General features: G+C 51.1%; 9 protein-coding genes across 9 annotated transcripts; 5 read left to right on the plus strand and 4 right to left on the minus strand.

The window, feature by feature from the left end:
- Window positions 1-342: 342 nt before the first annotated feature.
- Window positions 343-1519, minus strand: N7500_004362 (J domain-containing protein; the record flags this gene model as incomplete). The annotated part of the gene is made up of 3 exons (XM_056675508.1): window positions 343-881; window positions 940-1188; window positions 1249-1519. The coding sequence occupies 3 exons, from the start codon at window positions 1517-1519 to the stop codon at window positions 343-345; spliced, it is 1059 nt and encodes a 352-aa protein (XP_056536033.1).
- A 533-nt stretch (window positions 1520-2052) lies between these two features.
- On the plus strand, window positions 2053-2545 carry N7500_004363 (uncharacterized protein; the record flags this gene model as incomplete). The annotated part of the gene is made up of 2 exons (XM_056675509.1): window positions 2053-2122; window positions 2214-2545. 2 exons carry the CDS (start codon window positions 2053-2055, stop codon window positions 2543-2545), a joined length of 402 nt encoding a protein of 133 aa, XP_056536034.1.
- Window positions 2546-2775: 230 nt separating this feature from the next.
- N7500_004364 (Cytidylyltransferase) lies at window positions 2776-3650 on the minus strand (the record flags this gene model as incomplete). The annotated part of the gene is made up of 3 exons (XM_056675510.1): window positions 2776-2986; window positions 3036-3514; window positions 3573-3650. 3 exons carry the CDS (start codon window positions 3648-3650, stop codon window positions 2776-2778), a joined length of 768 nt encoding a protein of 255 aa, XP_056536035.1.
- A 1707-nt stretch (window positions 3651-5357) lies between these two features.
- Window positions 5358-6561, plus strand: N7500_004365 (uncharacterized protein; the record flags this gene model as incomplete). Its single annotated transcript, XM_056675511.1, has 3 exons — window positions 5358-5939; window positions 5997-6200; window positions 6256-6561. The coding sequence occupies 3 exons, from the start codon at window positions 5358-5360 to the stop codon at window positions 6559-6561; spliced, it is 1092 nt and encodes a 363-aa protein (XP_056536036.1).
- A 1885-nt stretch (window positions 6562-8446) lies between these two features.
- N7500_004366 (fungal specific transcription factor domain-containing protein) lies at window positions 8447-10107 on the plus strand (the record flags this gene model as incomplete). The annotated part of the gene is made up of 4 exons (XM_056675512.1): window positions 8447-8800; window positions 8847-8903; window positions 8983-9279; window positions 9343-10107. 4 exons carry the CDS (start codon window positions 8447-8449, stop codon window positions 10105-10107), a joined length of 1473 nt encoding a protein of 490 aa, XP_056536037.1.
- Window positions 10108-10966: 859 nt separating this feature from the next.
- N7500_004367 (MFS general substrate transporter) lies at window positions 10967-12459 on the plus strand (the record flags this gene model as incomplete). Its single annotated transcript, XM_056675513.1, has 3 exons — window positions 10967-11480; window positions 11572-11925; window positions 11990-12459. The coding sequence occupies 3 exons, from the start codon at window positions 10967-10969 to the stop codon at window positions 12457-12459; spliced, it is 1338 nt and encodes a 445-aa protein (XP_056536038.1).
- An 898-nt stretch (window positions 12460-13357) lies between these two features.
- On the minus strand, window positions 13358-14543 carry N7500_004368 (FAD-dependent oxidoreductase; the record flags this gene model as incomplete). Its single annotated transcript, XM_056675514.1, has 3 exons — window positions 13358-13522; window positions 13551-13891; window positions 13970-14543. The coding sequence occupies 3 exons, from the start codon at window positions 14541-14543 to the stop codon at window positions 13358-13360; spliced, it is 1080 nt and encodes a 359-aa protein (XP_056536039.1).
- A 253-nt stretch (window positions 14544-14796) lies between these two features.
- N7500_004369 (Zn(II)2Cys6 transcription factor) lies at window positions 14797-16829 on the minus strand (the record flags this gene model as incomplete). The annotated part of the gene is made up of 4 exons (XM_056675515.1): window positions 14797-15470; window positions 15494-15909; window positions 15992-16437; window positions 16473-16829. The coding sequence occupies 4 exons, from the start codon at window positions 16827-16829 to the stop codon at window positions 14797-14799; spliced, it is 1893 nt and encodes a 630-aa protein (XP_056536040.1).
- Window positions 16830-18572: 1743 nt separating this feature from the next.
- N7500_004370 (Ankyrin and HET domain protein) lies at window positions 18573-18833 on the plus strand (the record flags this gene model as incomplete). Its single annotated transcript, XM_056675516.1, has 1 exon — window positions 18573-18833. One exon carries the CDS (start codon window positions 18573-18575, stop codon window positions 18831-18833), a length of 261 nt encoding a protein of 86 aa, XP_056536041.1.
- Between the last annotated feature and the right edge of the window lie 843 nt (window positions 18834-19676).

The following is a 19676-nucleotide window of genomic DNA, read 5'->3' on the forward strand; positions in this document are numbered from 1 at the left end:
TTGTGTACTTTAGAATTATGGCCACAACCTCAAAGAACAGTGGTGGTATCGAGTATATCCTGGGATACATATCTATTCCACACAGGAACATAATCGGAAATGAAATCCAACGATCGCAATGAATCCTCATGCTATTCAGGGAGACAAATCCAGCAAGATCTTAGATGCATTCAAAACTCTAGGAATAATAAAATGTACAGCCAATGAACTAAAACTCCCATTGACACCCACCTTGGTGGATGGGCTAATGATATTAGAGTAGGTCCTTCCGAAAAAAGAACCCGCAAAGGAACAAGATGCCATAAGAAGGTGCAGTGTAAGCCCCCAAAGTCCAGAGTGTATTTAAAATCTCTTCGTCTTCAGCTGGTCCAGACGCCGGCAGCTCGGCATCTCCATGGCGCGAGCCTTCTTCATCTTCTCAACATCAGGGAAGAGCCACCCCTGTGCGTCCTGCAGCCTCCGTTCCCGCTCATGGGCTTCGGCATCACATTCATTTCGCAGTGTCCTGACGTATTCAACCTCCACGCGCGAGTCTAGCTCCCGGAAATTTCGGGCACTGAAGTTATCCACGTCGAGGGGATTCACAAAGTAATTGAGGTTGAGCTTCGGGGTCGTGCGGCCTAGGGTATGCGGAGAGACAGGAGTATCAAATCGATAAGAGGGTCCGGATGGGGTCGAGGAACCAGAGAAGAGAGAGGAGAGGAGCGGCAGAATGAACAAAAGAATAAGCGGCAATAGCTGACGAAGGAAACTGCGGCCATCAATTTGAGCTTCCTGCTCAGTGGTTGTGGTGCGAGGCCGACGGCGGGGCGCCTGGCCTCCAAATTGATGCACTCGGAACCCTGGGCCACCTCCCATATTGAAGACGAATTGCGGACCGCCTATAATAGCAAAAATCAGTTTAGGTCAAACAAATATTGGAGGAACGCATAGTCGTACCGAATCCACCACCGCCCATTCCGCCAAATCCACCGTTGAAGAACCGGTTAAACATCTCCTCGGCTGAGACCTCCTCGTCGAATCTTTGACCTCCGCGGGGGAATCCACCACCACCGAAACCACCGAAGGGGGATGTGCCGCTTGAAGCGCTCGGTCCGGGCTGAGACCTGCTATCAGGATCGCCGCCAAACCTGTCGTACTTGGACTTCTTTTCCTCGTCGGAGAGGATCTGGAAAGCACGCGAGACCACTATCATTGCGTGTAAGAATCAACATGTCAAGAACAGTACCGGGTTTGATCATTGCTCACTCTTGAACGCCTCATCCGCGCCTTCGTACCCGTTCTTATCGGGATGCGTCAACAAACTCTGTTTCCGGTACGCTTTCTTGATTTCATTGTCCGTTGACGAGCGCTCGACCAGCAAAATCTCGTAAAATGCTGTAGGCTGACATTTTCGGATTCGGAGCACAGCGGCCTTCTGGTCATCGGTGTACTTGCGATCCTGGTTGCCCTGCTTATGGTCGCGCGACGTCGCTCCTCCGCGTTTGGCATCAGAGCCTGATGCCGATGCGGATGGCATACCGACCGTAGCTCACGGTAAAAATTGGATAGATTCTGGACGGCGCTTGCTTGCTGTGGGACGGAAGAGGGGGAATCAAGATAATCTGGAGGGCCAAGAGTGGCGTGTGAGAGCGGATAAAGGAGAACCAATCCCGCACAAGATATGGCCGGGCTGGCAGATTAATCAAACGTGTGATGGTATTTGCAAAGTAAGATATCGGCCTGATGAAGATGCAGCGAGATCAGAGCGACAGATGTGGCTGATTCGGCGGGCATAAATTGGGGAAAAAGCGTGGTGTTAGGTGTCTTTGCCAAGCACCGGAACGTCGATTACACTCCGGGCTGAACATTGCGATAACATCACTGCCGAACTGACAAACCTGCCAACATTGCCAAGTCTCTGATATTCAATTGTGAGTTGTGTTGAAGTTCACCATTTTCAATTAAAGCACGGCCTTATTGATATACCTGCAGCATAGGCAATCCTTGGCTGTCAAAGCTCCCCAATCTTCCGCTTTCATTAAGATTAGGTTCGAAGCTCAATAGCTCATCATGGCGGCCGACGATTCAGTGGTCGAAGAGACCAAGCAGACAGTAATCCAGCGTTTCCGGGCCTGGGGTGGTAAGTGGCTTCTGTACCTTGCTTCATCGGCCAGCCGTCGAGGCAAGCATTCCTCCAAGTAATCACTCACTAATGACGTTTCTCAACACAGAAAACTCATTTCCACCCACGCTGCTCGCCTCCCTGATCGCGGCCCAGCACATGCGCCCCTTTCAGTTCTTCCCGATGCTTTTCCCGCCTGTGCTGATCTTCTCCAGCTATGCCAACCTGCAGGGCTTCAAGACGGACACTGCCGGCATCAGCGCGGCCTTCTCGGGGCTGTACCTGCTTCTCGCAGCCCGCCGTCGACAGCCGATCATGAAGAAGCTGGGTGTTCGGGGCGTCGTGCGCGGTGCTACTATGGGTTTGGCTTTGGTCAACATGGTCGGTGGTGGGTTGGCGTACACTCTTGGTAAGAGGGAGGAGGAAGAGGATGCGTCATGATTGAAGTGAGAGCTTATAAGGATGCGAAAACCGCGGCACCGCATTGGTACCGCGCTCTGTGATGTACCATATGTGTATCAAAAGTGGTTTAGTTGTACGTTTGGAGGAGACTCAAGGCCTCCGGAGTCAGTCGGCAGGGATTTGTTTATGAAATTAATTATGCATTATCATTACACAGGCTGGAGAAAATCCGTAGGAGTATCCAGTGGCTACTCCGCTGATGCTCATATCTACACTTTAGAGTCTTCAGAATATGGGTGTTCGGACAACACAAACTGTCGCACCTGTTCGGGAACCAGCCAGTCTAGGTTCCGGGGAGCGGTTTTCGACGCCTCTCGGGCTCTAGTTGAACTCACAGCGCGCTCCGTAGGAGCACGGCCATCGACGAGCTGGATCCGTTCGGCCCATTCCCTACGCATGCCCTCGCCATCTCGGTCACCTCTAGCAATGGCCGCCACATATTCGAGCTGCTCTCTCTCTCCCACCCCACTCATCGCTCGGCCGCATAGTCACACGCAGCCGGTGTTTTGACAAGAAAGGCTCTAATGGCTTCAAAGTATGCTCAGGTGGATAATACTTGGGATCCAAGATCCGGATCAGAGTATCGTATCCCGTAAGATGAACCTGCTCCAGTGCAACGGGATAAGAACCCGATGCTTCGATAGCAGCCGCCTTGTCGACGAAATAGGGCTTTTTCGTGACACCGATATCGATCAACGGGAGAGTTTCGATGCCGTGTGTGAAGCCCGAGCCGGCGAAGGCCGGTGATGATTCGAGGTGGGCACGGAGGTCCCGAGCGAACAGCTCCATCATCACAAGCCGATCCTCGAAGGAAGCTGGCTTGGATGGCTTGTCTGCATTCTGGGTGGCGAGAAGAAGGAGCAAGCGAGGGCGGGGCTTGGGATTTTCGAGAAGTGCCGTGCTGGCAATGCGGAGGTGGGCGCGGGGTGGGGGGATTGAAGGACGAGTCTAAGACATAGAGGGTCTCTGATTCTGCGGAGTGGTCGGGTGGGATAGTTGTTAGGACCTCAAAGTCTTTGATCGAAGTGAGAAACCGCTTCAGCAATGAGGAATATTGAATCCGAAGAGCTTGAAATGAGGACATGTCAATTGCGTAAGTGCCATGCACATGCTCTACAAAGTTCTAACCTCTGGAAGGTTGCGATGCGGCCCGTTATCCGATAAGATACCATGTCGTCACCGCCTTCGATATAGCCCGAGGGGGATCGGCATTCCGAGATTGAATAATTCTAGACATTAACATTCACCAAGGTTCACAGAATTGAGATCTACCTGCGCAATTCCTAGCCATGCCTTACAATTCATATTCATCCAGGCGCTGAGGGGCGCCGACAGGGGCAGTGACAGGGCCAATCGAAATTTCAAGCGGGATGTTTCATCTTGAAAAGCTTCTCCGTGTCGAGGACTAGGGCCGAGATAGGTGATTTTTTTTTTTTTCAAAAAATGTCTCCTTTTCTACCAAATTTTCGTCCTAGTTATGAATTCAAGCCCTTGAGCACGAGAACGCTCTCGAATAGTGCAAATCTCGCTTCACTACCGGGAAATGAGACTATATTGTATGTAGTTAGGCAAACGATAGACCAAAAGTCCAAGGGCCGTGCTTGGCCTAGGCCTCCTTTATCAAATCACCCTAGACTCTGTGGTCCGTACTCCGTATGTTGTACACTTGACCAGATTTTATGTACTCCGTACCCCCACTCCGTATAGACGGCATCTAAAGTGAACCAGGTACATCTTCATTTTTGTATATATGGAATACGCAGATATAATGCCCTGTAGAGTCCAGAATGTCCTTCTCAAAACTAATTTATATCCCGAGAAGTGGGTGGAAGCGGAGACCTGGGACACGGGTGCCTGATTTATATGAAACCTTTCCGGTGTATCGTATGTCGTATTATTACAAGTCGGGGGGCTTAACATCAAATTTTCCAAATCCTTCCCGAAAGCCCCGGGGATCTGGCCGTACCTTTCTCTTATATGATCGCCCAGATTTTCGGATTGTGTTTCCCTATTTGGCATCTAAGTACTCCGTATGGAGTACGGAGTACATTGGTACAAGTTATCATCTTAGAACCTGTAATGGATTTTCTCAACCATTTCTGTGTCCGAGTATTGTCCCACGTTCATGTCCGTGCCCTAAAAAGCCGTTTGGCGACACTACAAAGATAATCAGTTCGATGGTCTGATAGCCCCTATTAAGCCTAAAAGATAGGGGACATGTCAGTGACGCCACCGACGCCACATCACATTTAGAAAAAGAGGCTGATAGGCATCGCCAATATCAAATACAATTTGTGTTTTGTTTCGTGAGATTAAAGGTCACTGCCCACGCAGCCACGGGCTATGGCTAAATTCAATCCAATCAGATTCCTGTGCCTGAGACAGTGGATCTCGCATATTCCGTCGATCCACCAGTATTACATTTGATAGTTTGATTATACTCCGTACGGAGGTACTATGTAGAAAGATATCATATTAATTTAAAAAGGATAATTTAATTTAACGAAATTAAGGAAATTAAAGAAATGAGTTAATTATCTTGGCCTCCATCTTTTCTCTTTCTTCATTCCTTCTTCAAAGCTATCTTGACCTACTTCTTCTTCTTTTTTTCCTTCTCTGTGAGAAGCCATACGTTCCTTCCCTGCGAATTGATTTCGCACTTGCTCTGTCGCTCTTTCCAAACACGCTCACTTAAACACACTCGCTAACCCTTGGGCTTCTTACTCTTCTCCCTCTCATCCCATCCTCACTTTCTCTTCTTGATTACCACCGTCGTTCCAATAACTTCATCATGGTTGTCTTGAACAAGTTCTCCGCTGTCCTTGTGGCCGCTCTGGCTGCTGTGGGTCAGGCCAGTCACGAGGGTCTTCACGCTCGTCGTGTCCACGCTCGCTCTAGCCAGCCTGGTGTCGGGGCTTCCACCTCGACCGTCCTCGTTGTGCCCACTGCTCTCGAGCCAGCTCCTACGACTACTTCCTCTTCGTCTGTGCCTGCTACTAAGCAGACTACCACTGTGCAGTCTTCTTCTGCTCTTCCGGTGGCTTCCAGCTCCACTTCTTCCGTTGCTTCCTCTTCGGCCGTGTCTTTCACCACCGGTGCGAGCTCCTCCGTTCCTGTTGGTTCTTCAAGCAAGCCCGTCGCTTCTTCCAGCAAGCCTGTGGTGACCCGCACTCCCGTTAGCTCTCGCCCTACTGGCCGCCCCACCAAGTCTTCTTCCGGCGTTCTGTCCAGCTCTGTGTCTGCTCCCGCTGGAACTGAAGTCCCTACCACCAGCGCCGTGACTTTGACTTACACCGTCACCTCTGGAACTTCCACTAGCGTCATCACCACCACCATCTACAAGACCACTACTGACCAGCCCACCGCCACTGCCGTATGTGCTTTATCATTTATCCTATCTTTGGTGAATTGTAAACTAACTTTTATATAGACTCAGTCTAGTGCTGATGCCTCGGCTACCAAGCCCACTGAGGACACCACCAACACTCGCACCTCTACTATTCAGGCCACTAAGACTGAGACTGTCACTCTCATTGAGGTTCCGTCTCCTACCAGTGAGCCTGGCTCTGGCAATGAGTCTGGTGCTTGCAGCGCTGTTACTGTTACTGCTACCGTCACTGAGACTGTGACTGCTGTATGTCAATCTTATCTCCTAACTGCCATGTCAGAAACTAATGTTATCTCTGTAGGGCGCACCGAGCACCTCCGCTGAGACCACCTCCGCCGCGTCCACCTCTGCTCAGACCGGCGCTGAGACCACCACCGCGGTTTCCAACTCCGAGACTGCTACGACTTCTTCCACCCGCACTCCTGTCGGCTCCACTCGCATCCCCCTCACCCGCACTCCTTCTTCCAGCGGTTTCGCCACCCGCACTCCTTCCGCCAGCCCTAGTGCCAGCGTGACGCCTACCCCTTCCTCTAGCGGCCAGGCCTCGTCCACCGGCACCCCCACTGGCAAGGGCTTCCTGCCCAACTGGCGCCGCCGCTTCATCTAAACACACTGCTAATCTGGGGAGAGTCTCCACCTCCACATGGCAGTGAGTTGCGGGCCCGTCGATGATCTGAGAAAGTTCCGATTTCCTTCTACTCGCGCAGAGGCGTGCTGGTACTGTACCTATTTTTTTTTTTGCCAAGTTTCGGTACAAACGGTTTCGATTTCACTTCTTATCTACGCTCCATTTTTTGCCATGTTTCTTCTTTTCGACTTCTATTCTTGCAATGGTCATCTCGTGCTAGATTGTTCCTTGGGCCCAAGCTTTCCTTGCCTGCTTGCTACGTTTCGCAGGCGAATCTCAATACTGGACCATGGCCCCCAATCTTAAGAACTTCTGGCGTGATATCCCCTTGCCTTACATTTTTACTCCCAATGTGAAATTGATCCATTCATACGACCGGTTTCCATTGGACTCGGAAAATTCTCTCACGTATCGTTTTGATGGGTGGTGACACATCAGCTTTGAGGACTGGATCTCGCCTATTGTCTATTGTGTTTTGAAGGGAAAAATTCATCTTCTTTAATCTTTACAGATCTTCATTTTGCGAATGATCTCATAGTTTGCGCTGTTTTTTGTCTTCGTGTTTTTCGTTCCGTGTGGAGGGCCGATGGTGGTGAGCAATATCGGTATCCTTAGGAATTGACCTGAATTGACCTGAGGCTTTTGCCTTCTTTTAACAAATAAGTTCGCTTGTTACAATGAGTGAAAAACATAGAAATAGAGTGCATAAGGCTCTCCACCTGGGAATCCTGAAGGAATAAGGTAAATGGTCTACGAGATATGAGATACCCTGCTAGCGAGTAAAATATGTACAGCCATGCTGGTGTGCAGAACAGTAAAGGCAGCAAAGAACAGCCCATGGCGCCTCCCGTAAGCACTACCGCAAAACCTGCTAGTCATACTTTAATGGATGTAGTAGGCTGTGGATCCAACCCGTCGGCAAGCTACATTCAATTCGATGAGAATTCGTCTAATTCATTGTTGCTTGGATATTCCTATTTGTGGCTTACAAGTGTCTTGTCTCCTATGATCAAGTCCAAATGGAATACGACATTGCAGCGGGCTGAAAGACGGCGGGATCCATGGCCATGCTATCTATATAGGACTGGGCCCCGGATGCGCTGTGTGCCCTGGCTTTTGCCCCTCCCCTTCTATTCATCGAAGCCTATTTTGTCATCGTCCAAGAAGATAGACTTTCCAAGACTAGACACAGAGAATGCCGCGTTTGCTGTCAAAGAAAAACACTGTGCAGCGCTCATGTCGCCAGGGGATGACCCCTTCTCCAAGCCAACAGCAGAAGAAATAGACCCGTCCCACAGCTTAGTTGTGCCTTGTGCCGAGATATCCGGATGCTTGAGAGCCTCTTGCAAGAGTCAAGGGCCGACAAAGCCAAGAACAATGAGACGAGCAGGAATGCAGACGCTCAAGGAAATCTGCAAACCGGAAACCCCGGTGGCGATACCATGGCAAAGTGCCCAAATGGCAGGGTTACAATAAGAAGAGAAAGGATTCTCGACTAACAGGACTGCGAGGTATTGCAGATAGTCCAACCGACTCTAGGCTTAGGGACGCAACCGCCTCCGGCCCTTCCAACCCCAAGTTCCGCTAGACGAAGCCCGGAGATATCTGGTAATGACATCTGGACTGAGCTTACGGGTCATGAGGTAAGGGCACCTAGTGCACGTCCTCAACATTGTGATTCAGAAGCATTATTCAACTCTCGCTAGATGCATGACCCGTGGAAAACAAATGGCTTGGAGCTGTGTTTCGGTCGGGTAAGCGAGGGAGGGTTAGAGATAAACTCATTGCGGCGCAAGGAGTCGGTAAGCAACGGGTTCAGCGCTCTCGGCCTTTTGGGCATTGATAATCCGTTGTCCTCAGCTTCATGTCACTGCCTCGTGACAAGCTTGGAGCAAGCAATTTATGCCAGGTATACCTCCAAAACGTGGATCCAATAATCAAAATCCTACACCGGCCCAGCCTCAGCGAATGGATGCTGGACGGGGCATCAACATATCTGGGATCATCCGAGGATGACAGTTCGGTGAGAGCGCTGGCGTCTGCGGTTTGCTATGTTGCAGCCAACACCATGACAGAAGCACAGTGCCAGGCCACGTTTCAACAAAACAAGTCTAGCATCACGACCGTGCATCGCAAAATGTGCGAAAGCGCCTTTGAGAAGGCCGGCTTGCTGACGACGAGAGATATGACTGTCCTTCAAGCCTTCATTTTGTATCTTGTAAGGATTCACACTGCTGTTTCTGACTGCCACTAATCCACTGCAGATTGCTAGACGATCCGAAGACAAAGACACCGCTGTCTGGGCACTCGTTGCCCTAGCCGTTAGACTTGCGAGAGCCATGGGGCTGATTCAGGAGCCAAATGAACAAGCCAGCGGTCGGGAGTCTTTTCTTTCAACAGCATATGCGACTGCGGTTGTGGCTCACGGTTTGCCTTGTCGACATTCAGGCATCGTTTGCGCAAGCATCCGAGCCACTTATCACCCACAGCGGCGCAGCATGTGCAATTTCAAACGTGGCACATATCAATGAATCCGATTTCGATATGAATACCGAGCACCCAGTCGCTTCGCAGGAGCAGCTCATGGACACGACGTTTGCTCTGGTGACATATCACGTACAAGTAGCCGGCCGGGTCCTCAACTTTGGCTCACCCGAGTGCAGCACTGCCGCAGAACGACATAGACTGGCTCAAGAAGTGTAGCCAAGCTCCGGACCGAAACCACACTACAACTTGTGGTGTTCTCCAATAGCCAAACAGCGTCAACAGCAAGTGTTCACCTTGCTGCACTACTGTGATCCCGAGTCCTCTCCCTATGCCTGGTTCACCTGGCATAGTACACAATCAATTGTATCGGCGATCCGTCTTTCAGAGTTGCTACCATCCCGATGTAACCGACCAGACAGCCGTGTCTCAGTGCCGGTACCGCGAGAAGAAGGCGAAACAATTCTGTTGCAATGGGCCCTGCGAAATCTAGAAAAGGCACTGCTGCTCTGCACCGATCCTCGTGGGAGCGGCTTTCGCTGGTACATCACCACCCCATGCCTCGCACTTTCCACGGCAATTGCAGAGTGTAATACCTGCAGTGACGTGGAAACTATGCGACGGGCGTGGCCAGTCATTGAACCTTCATATCGACAGCACGAAGAGTTTCTGATTTCGCATGATTGCCAATCAGCGCAAGGACACCTGGTGCAAATGATGAACGAGACTCGGGAGAGACTGTCCTTATTACTTCAGGAGAGTGGTATTGGATTCAGTGCAGGCCAGGCAGGCGAGATCCCTGCTACTGACACATTGTTACCCTTGGTTGCTGCGGGGAACAACCCAATTGATCCTCTATTAAGTAGCAGATTGCCAATCACTGAATCCGCTACACCTACGGCGTCTTTCAGCGTATCCCAGCCGCAATTCGGTCATCAGAGCTGGGACATGACGACGATGCCAATGGACGATGTACCTGCGCGAGACGGGATCCTGCTGACGACGGACGTATTTGATTCTCTGCAGTCGGATTATTTTTGAACCATCTTCCATGGCCAGCCAAAGCCTAGCGCCGGTGGAAGAAGAGTTTCTTGACTGAACGACTAGAACAGGACACTGGAATTCAGAGGTATTATGACTATGGGTTATCAAATGTAGTCGCTTACTACACTTCGTCGCAGGTAACAGCAAAGCACTGGATTGGCTGTAGCATTGTAGCCCAGCTACTTTGGGGCCACCTTTCGGGACCCCCCAGATAGGCGTCAAAGAAAGGCTCTATCACGCGGTTCCTATGATAATTAACTCGAAAGATTTTCAGTATCTATACAGTCTCCACCTTCACGGTGTCTGATACTCTCGCTATGACAAAGTAGCTTTCAAATTGATCGACCTCTTTCAGTCGACGGTAGGATCCTTTTCCGAATATATAATTCATCACCCCAGAAGGGTAGGCTGTCGGATTCAACTTCGTCTTGGGCGGATAGTGATCTCTTGCCATCTCGGGTGCGACGGTTTTAAACGAAACCAGTCTAGGGCCGCTGGGGTTTTCTCGCGCGGAAATTGCAGGAACCGGAAAAAGAGCTATCCAATAATGGCCGATAAGTTGTATCTTCGGGCAACGGGTTTAATTTTGCTAGACGATGATGCAAAAACAAAAAAACACTGCAGCTGGACCTGCATCGGGCCCGATCCAGGGCTGTCTCCTATTGGAAAACGCATCGCTTGACGGGCAATCCGGGCCCGAAGCAAAATCCGGCTTCGCGATTGGCTGGTGTACATCACTCATTGGTCTGTTCAAGAGGTATATAACTAAAACAGGTTGCTCCAAAGGGTCAAGTCTTGCTTCTTCAAGCTCTCCCAGTCCATGATTTTCAACCCCAAGATCAGTGAGACGAGCAAAATGAGCGAAAAACATTCAACGGCATCCGAGCCGTCCATCACCGTTCCAGAGGACAAGAGTGACCTTGAAGCAGGCCCCAAAACGATCGTCACCCCCGAGCCTCTCATCGACGCCGAAGACGACAAAGATCCAAATCTCGTCACCTGGAACGGACCCGATGACCCAGAAAACCCCAAGAATTGGCCGACAGGACTGAAGTGGAAGAATACCTGGACGATTTCTCTTTTTGTCTTCATCTCGCCCGTATCGTCATCCATGATTGCTCCCGCGCTGGCTGATCTCGCCAAGTCGCTGGGGATGCACAAAGAAATTGAGACATACCTGTCATTGAGTATCTTCATTCTCGCCTACGCCATCGGCCCCATTTTCTTCGGTCCGGCGTCTGAGCTGTACGGTCGAGTACGTTTACTTCAGGTCAGCAACGTGTGGTATCTGGCCTGGAATCTGGGATGTGGTTTCGCGAAGACCAAAGCTCAGCTTTTTGCTTTTCGATTCCTTGCAGGCATTGGTGGTAGTGCGCCACTAGCTATTGGAGGAGGAGCTATCAGGTAAGAGAATGATAAGCCAGCATTTACACTCCCGCAGAAGCTGACCCTCACTGGCAGCGATATGTGGTCTGCAGAAGAACGTGGTAAAAGCCATGGGTGTCTATACTCTTGGACCACTCATGGGACCCGTCATTGGACCCATTGCTGGCGGGTTTATTGCCGAGTATTCAACCTGGCGCTGGGTATTCTGGTCCACCTCCGCTGCGGCTGTCGCAGTGCAGATAGTTGGGTTCTTCTGGTTGAAAGAATGCCACCCGGGCACGCTTCTACGAAAGCGACGCGACGCCCTTGCCAAAGAAACAGGCAATGAGAACCTTCACACCGCGGAGAAAAATGAGACCCTGGCTTACAAGCTTCTTCATGCATTTGAGCGGCCGGTACGGATGTTCGCAACACAGCCTATTGTCTTCTGTATGGCTATCTATATGGCCTACTCTCTTCGGCGTCACGTATCTCATGTTTGCGACCTTCCCAGCAATCTGGACCGTGGTCTACCACGAGAGCCCCGGAATTGGCGGTCTCAACTATCTCTCAATCGCGATTGGATCCTTTATCGGGCTCTTCTTTAATCTCAAGCTCGTGGACCGTATCTACAGAATTCTTAAAGCCCGGAACAATGATGTCGGCAAGCCCGAGTTCCGAATGCCGTCCTTGGTTGTGGGATCGGTGATCAGCACCATCGGGCTCTTCTGGTACGGCTGGAGCATTGGGAACACCCACTGGATCATGCCTAACATCGGTGCGCTGATCTACACCATGGGCACGATCTCCTGCCTGCAGGGCATGCAAACGTACATTGTCGACAGCTACCAAACCTACGCGGCCAGCGCCATGGCTGCCTGTGCTGTGCTCGGAGTTTATGCGGCTTCGGATTCCCGCTCTTTGCCCCCTACATGTACAACACCCTGGGTTATGGGTGGGGCACCAGTGTGCTGGCCTTTCTGACCATGATTTTCGGATGGGGGTCGCCATTTATTTTCTGGCAATACGGTCCCCGGCTGCGTGCCATGTCTGCATATGCCTCTGGCTAATTAGGCAGGATTTGGCACGCGAGGGGGGCTGAGTGAGAGACCTCAGCGGTTGCGAGGTGGAACTGATTTCCGCCTGGATTGAGTTCGCCAGACGGAAGTTGTCAATGGGCGGAAGGAAGGACGAGCGGACGGATGGTACGGGGTATTTGTATTATTATCCAGCTGCCATAGAGAAATTGCCCCTATCGAATACGAGGTTGTCATGATTTAATTTGTTGATGACCCGTTCTATGAATTATTCGCTCTCATTCAGATAGGAACAGCCCATAGAACCGGACATTCGTAGAACTCCGGGTCCATGGGAGCCCGCATATGTATTTCTTGGAGCATACCTATCTATACCTCTGACCCTGACCCTGGCTACATTGGGCTTCTGCGCGGCAGGGCACCATAGATATTGCATAAGCGAGGAAGTCCCGAGTCCTAAGGGAGATGGAAGTTTGCTACAGTATCCAGATGGGATAAATGCTCTTTTTGGATTTATTTAACGCCCATCTAGCCCGAATATTTTCTCTGCGATTGCCCACCTAAATTATACTCAAGCTAGAGCGGGCCAGGATAGATGTGACAACGCATCCAACTATGGAGGGAATTGGGGTATCCACACGCCCCTACCTCAATTAACGTCGAAGTCAGAAATTACCTAAGGTCAATGATCAAGAGACTATTAGCAGGTCAGCACATATTAAAATTCTTCTGGAGCCGTGACTTTGAGACCCTCTAACACCCCCTTGCCAGCTTCGCTATTACCACCATATCGCGCACAAGGAAAAATATATTCCAGTTGATGATATCTCGGGCAATAACACAATTCATCGGTATAGTCGATCCACCAGTGCATGGTTGCCGCCCTCGCCGCCGAAGATCGGCATCGCATGCCACGAGTCCCCGATGAACACCACGCCTGCCTGTGCAGCTTGCAATGCATCCGCCGTCGGCATGATCACGCATCGACTGATCCAGTGGAATACTGAGTGCTTTCGGATGGTCTCCGGGTTGATGTACCGTGCCCACGGCTCTGCGAGCTGCCGCGACGACAACTCGTCCAGGAGTGCCTGGGGGTGGCTCTCGCGTCTCGTCTTCCGGTTTTTTGACATTGAACAATCGGTCATTTTCGCCGCACGCTGGTCGGAAATACGACCGGTCGAGGTGCACCCGCGTCTTCGTGATATTGCAGGCCGTAATCGGCGTATTGAACCCGTCGCCCACGCCAGCAAGAATATTAGCATTGCCGATGACAGGACGCATGTACCGGTCGTACTTGTCGCGCGACACCTCGAACTCGCCATGGTAGACCACCACAGGCACCACTTCCGGGACGATATGTGGCAGAACTTGCGAACGCACTGCGTTGGGCAGGTGGTCAGTTAATATGTGTCAGTCGAGTTACGACCGAACATGCAGATGGTTTCAGCCTTGCGTACCCGTTGAATGCACACCGTCAGCGGCAACGACCACCGAGCCGTCATATGCAGCTCCATTCTCGAAGACTGCCCGCACGTTGCCCATTGACCCCGAGATGCTCTTGAGCCGATGTCCGTAACGCACATCCAGCTGGTCGTCCCCGCAGTCGGCAATCCAGGCCCGCAATGAATTGCGATTCGCTCGCACGACCGTTGGCGGGGAATCTGCGTCCGGTTCGACGAGTACCTGTCCCGTCATGTTATCGCGCATTGCAAGGTCTACCCATCCAGTGCCGCCGATGAAGCGGTCCGGCCCAACAGCCTTGATCATACTTTGGGATAGCCCGCCGAGGGCCTCGAGCAACGGGTAATAGCCCCAGTCATGCATGGAAATGGCAAAACCCTGGCTGCGTTCCGGCGGAGAGGCTTCGAAGACGATGTTTGCAATATTATTATTTGTCAATAGTCGCCCAAGGGCAAGGCCCGACAGACCCGCACCGATGATGAGGACAGGGCGTGAATCGTCCATCTTGTGCATAGCGTCGGGCGGGGAAGGTAGCGGCACGGTGAGATGCTGAGTGATAACACAGCTCATAGATCATAATCTTTTTTCCATTAGTTACAGACCCGTAATCTTAAAGTGTGCGCTCGCTGTTGTCGCGTGCTGCCTAAGTCCCGGCCGAACAGTCCAAACCCGCAAAATCCGAGGGCCACCCGCTGAGAACAAAGCCCGTGAAGGACTCCTTGCTCTTAGCCCAGACAGTTTCCTCTACACATTTGGTCCCAGAATAGCCAATCGGAAGACGAATCGAGATTGAAGGCGCTGTTTATATTCGGGTCGGTCCTGTTTATGTCGTCGAAAAGCTCGTTGAAAGAAAAGCCCCATCCGCAGCTTGGTCGACCGAAAATACGCTGTCATCCCGCTTGTCGATACCTTTGGATTCGCGTTGAGCGCGCAGTGCGGTAATGAAAGCTGGCTCGGGAGATGAATTACGAGGCGAATTTACTAGCCAGGCCTTCAAAGTGACCTTAGCAATCGTAACGTACAGGGTTCTTCGGCCCTGGACCAGTGCTTCGTGATTCGCGTAGACCTCTGAAACCCTTTTCCAGGCATCATCGAGCTCTGATGGCGAGTAAAATCCAACCTTCGCGATGCTTCTCAGAATACAGAGGAGGGAATCCCACAAGAAAAACGCTTGCATCTGCCACCGAAACTTTTGCGTGGCGGGATTGCTAAAGATAGCACTGCTGGTGTCGAGTACCTTTTCGGCAAGGGTGCAGAGTTGTCTCCGCTGTGCGTCGGTGATGGTTTCTTGCATGAGCAGCGGCGTCCGCGCACGCAACCGGACGGCACAGATAGCCGATCGCATAACGCCGGTGGTCAGAAAGTGTAAGGGGTTCAAGATGTCACAGTACCGCAAAAACTTCGTCTCAATGATGTCTTCGACCTCGTCGATCAGCCGCTCAATATCCTCGGGATCCCGGAACTGGATTGTACCCCCTTTTTCCTTCAGCTTGACCCCTGTTCGAACGTAGAAATTTGACAGCTCCATCCGAGACAAGCAAAGATCATCTCCGATGCGCCTCGTCGGTCATGAGGCGGCTCGGTCATGCCAGGGAAGATCTGGTCATCGTTAATGTTTAACGGTTGCTTAGTATCCCAGCTATCGGGTGAGAGGGATATACCCGTGCCAGATGTTTGACCCACGTAGCCGTCCAGGGGTAGCAGTTGCCAAAAAAGCCGCCGGCGCATCTGGACCTCAAATGGGGGCAATCCGAGGCTTTCGCCGTTCCGGTGCAGTCCTATGCGTTGGGCTAGGCGAATTGCAATCCCAGTCAAAATCCAGAAGGTATGAGAATCGATCTGAGTGGCAGCAAAGCGATCAGAAAGAGTATGTAAGCCTGTAAAACCGGCATCGCGGTCGTCTTGAGCCAAGACACATTTACTAATGCCTGGGTGACTGCGGTCCGGTATTTAGATATCAAGTGGGTCCTCGAATTATCGAGTTCCCGTGAACACTCGTCGTCCGACATTGAGAATACGGCGAAATGATAGATGGCAAACAGCACGCATTCATCGTTCTTCGAGGCGGTCGCTGGGTGCTTGAGACGGTGTCAACCATCTTGGCGACCGTCGGAACATGAAGAACCTTGCAAAGTGGCTCGACGTTCTCAACGTAGGTATGCCAGAGCTTGACCGCATGCTCATAGCTAGGGTGAAGGTCGGTGAGGCTTATCGTTCTTCTGAGAATTGCGTCCGAGATAGAATGCGCGGCAAGGGCACCGAGAAGACCGGTCGGAGTGGCTTTGTCGGATCCAGGCTCGTCTTCGTGATAGTTTTCTTGCTCGGACCCGGACAACTCACATAGGTCACCTTCCCCAGAGTCGAGGAACAGAACATTGTCAATGTAGCGAGAATTACCATTAATGGAAAGCAGTTTATTCGCCGTGGCGTCAACCTGCGAATTCGCTGGCCCTGGAGTCGGAGCCTGTATGCTGTTTGCTGAGGCCTCCAAGTCTCTACTGCTGGTGATCGAGGCAGCGGCGTGGTCGGAAGGAGGTTGTGGTCGTGCAAGATGCGCTCGTAACGTGCCAGCCGTTTATGTACGTCTTCCTCGTCCCGGCTACGTTTCCTCTTGCGCCGTGGCAGCCGTGGCTGATAGACACATTCGAGCTTGGTCTTGATGCAGCTGGCGCACTTGGGCACCGCGCGGTCGCACTTGATCTTCTTGCGCACACAGGCTTGGCAGTTGAAGCTGACTGGGGTCAACGGGTCGGCTTCGGAGGAGCCATTGTGCGCGTCAAGGGGGAGGGTCCTTGCGGGGGCGGAAGCAAGTGGGATAAGATGGGGGACAGCCTTGGTGTCCCTTGTATCCTCCATTTATGGGGAACCAATGTTTCCGCTCTCTCATGTGTTTATCAGTATCGTTTCCCTTTCGTAGTCTGTGTTTGTGTCGCACTGACTTGGGGAGGCACTTCCCTGTCATTCCTTCGCATTAAATGATGTTCCCGCCCACGAGACTACCCGGCGAGTCATTGAGAAAGAACCCTGGTCAGTTTCCGCCGAGACCTCATAACCCCATTACCCTTAAGCAATCGCGGTTTGACCTCGAGGGGCGAAACGAAGTTTCTCTTCACCCATGTTATCCCCCACAACGACTATTACTCAGGTGCCTAAGCGTCCCATAAGGGAAGAGGATATTTCCAAAATATGCAGCCACCCCAGCCTCAAAAAATCCCTCTCTCGAACACATTTGGCCGAAGATGGAAAGCGACCTCACCATATGTCCCAATAGCGAGAGTCCGGATATCTACATCAAGCGTCCTCGCCTCACTGGCTACAAGGATTCGGCATGTCTCAGTCTGTAGCTACTCTCATCTTGATAAGCATCAAGAACAATCTGAGGAGCGTACCATCTTTAGTATGTAAACCAGAAATCAAGAATGGGGATAGAATGTGATATCGTGGGTTGACTGTGCTGCAGCTGGAGGAATATGGACCAATAGAGCGACCCAGATGGCTACTTCCATACCCCAAAAGGTGAAGCATTTTAGTTTCAAGCCAAGTTTGAGACAAGCCACTTCTAAAATTGGGGTAGAGTGTTCCCAGCCTTCTTCCAACGATATCCTTCGTGCGGCGGGGGATTCTTGAGGGCCTACGGTTCTAGGTCTATGATATTCCGAATGGGCCAGAAAGATTATTATAGGACTTGACGTAGGTTGACCTTCAGAAATTGTAAGAAGACTGTAGAATAAGTTACCAAGAGACTGTTTTTGACTTGTCCAGCCTCATACATGATGCGGCTTCAAAAATTACGACAATAAGGTAAGCGAGTCTCGAAGGCGCTGGCCTTGAGTGATGGGCCCGAAACCGCTCCTGTAAATTGCACCAAAGCCAATCGGAAAGGCAAGGTTCGCAATGCAGCCCATGATAAGATATGAGTATACAAAATTTACAAGACTCCTCGTGCCGGAAGATCCGCGACAGCCATTGTTCCAGAATCATGATCTTGACCTACGAGGGTATGAGGCACTTCCAAGTGGGCTTCGCTCCTGGGTTCCGAACTATTCTAATGGGCTAAATCTCGCCATGGAGACTTCGCAATCAAACTTGCAAATAATGCAGCAAAAGGGCTCCCCTATCATCTATGGTTGTGCGACGACCCGATGGGCTCGTACTCAACGCACGGGAAGTTGATGTTATTGAAGACAGGGTTATTATCTACAATGGCATATGCGAGGGCTCCTGGAGTGCTCGGACACTCCCGGATATACTCAGGTTTCTTTGCGCCTTTAGACCGGTGTACTTCGATGGTCAACCCCGAAGCCAGGCGTTATGGCTTAACGCATCTGGCTTAATTAAGGCGGGCGGACTTGAGAACTACGGCTGCTCTAGAAATTTACCGCCCCATGTTTGGACTTTGTGTGGGCGAATGTCTTTCTACTTTGGCAGCAAATGACCTTGCCACATACTTCCGTATTCTGAAGGATCTTCGGGGGCCGATAGAAACATTAGCCCAAGCAAGATGGATTTCTTTCCCAGGCCTCTCTATGCTTGGCGAACTTTCCCAAAGTGCGTACACCACAAAGGGATGTAACTCTTGCTCGTGAGAAACTCCGCAACATGATGAATGAACCGACGAATATCAGTCGTCCAGTACTCTTTCGAGCTCGGGAAGGTCTTCCAGGCAAAGGCACCAAGAATCGTGCAGGAAAAGGCGATGAGGTGTGGCTCATTGCTGGAATGCCGACCCCAGTTGTGTTGCGAAAGACAGAGCGTGAGGATTGTTTCACAAGAACTGATATTGTCTATGTTCACGGGATCATGCATGGAGAATTGTTTGACCAGAAAGATCGTATACAAGAAGAGATTGAGCTCATCTAGATGTAAGATCGCGTAACTCTTTTGTCAGACTAGAACAGAAGGAGTAGCTAAACCGGCTCTCAGCCTAATCAACAACAGCACTGATCATGGCTACTGTGAGTGACTAGCTGCGCATACATCATACTTGTACCTCAAACCAGGGTCTCAACCTCTAAGAAATGCGTGGCCATTATAGGCAATTATGAGGGACTTAAGCCGCCAATTATACCCGAGTGTAAGCGTCAGAGGATTTTCTTCCAAAGTCACTGTACACTTACGCTACAGGACAAACATTCCCGGGGTGGGAAATCACTCTAAACGTCACGAAGGAAAAAGGGCAGAGTGATACAGATGTACCTTGCAAATTGGACCTCTCATATCCAACAGGACCACTGGGCATGTAGGGTACTGGGCAAGGATTCGTTTCCTCTTGCGACCGGGAGGGCAGGGACCCCTGCTGCAGTACATTGCAAACAGATAAGGCGTCTGCGCCGACCGAAAGTGATGCCACCTGGTCCGCCACATCCTAAAAGTATATTAAGATCTCAAAATCGGTCCCAAGCGTGCGTTTCTTTCGGCCTCTCTAGCACTATGGGACTCGCACAATGAACTGTGAACCGCATGTTGCTGCATTGGTTTGTGCTGAGAACATTGCTCTCAATTACTTGCTGCATGAAGTTCCTGAGCCACCGCTAACAAAAGCCCACCGAACGGGCCTCGAGGCTCTGAAAAGGAGTACATACTTTCCTTCTCTAAAGAAAAGGAACTGGTGGAGGTCCTCTCCTCTTCTTGCTAAGACTAAAGATGGGTTGGATTATATTCCTGCCATATGTGTGTCGAGCAGGACCTCAATGGTGCAGCATT

This window comes from Penicillium coprophilum (assembly GCF_028826855.1).
Source record: "Penicillium coprophilum strain IBT 35676 chromosome Unknown utg000002l_segment0_segment1, whole genome shotgun sequence".
In the NCBI taxonomy this organism is placed as follows: Eukaryota; Fungi; Ascomycota; class Eurotiomycetes; order Eurotiales; family Aspergillaceae; genus Penicillium; species Penicillium coprophilum.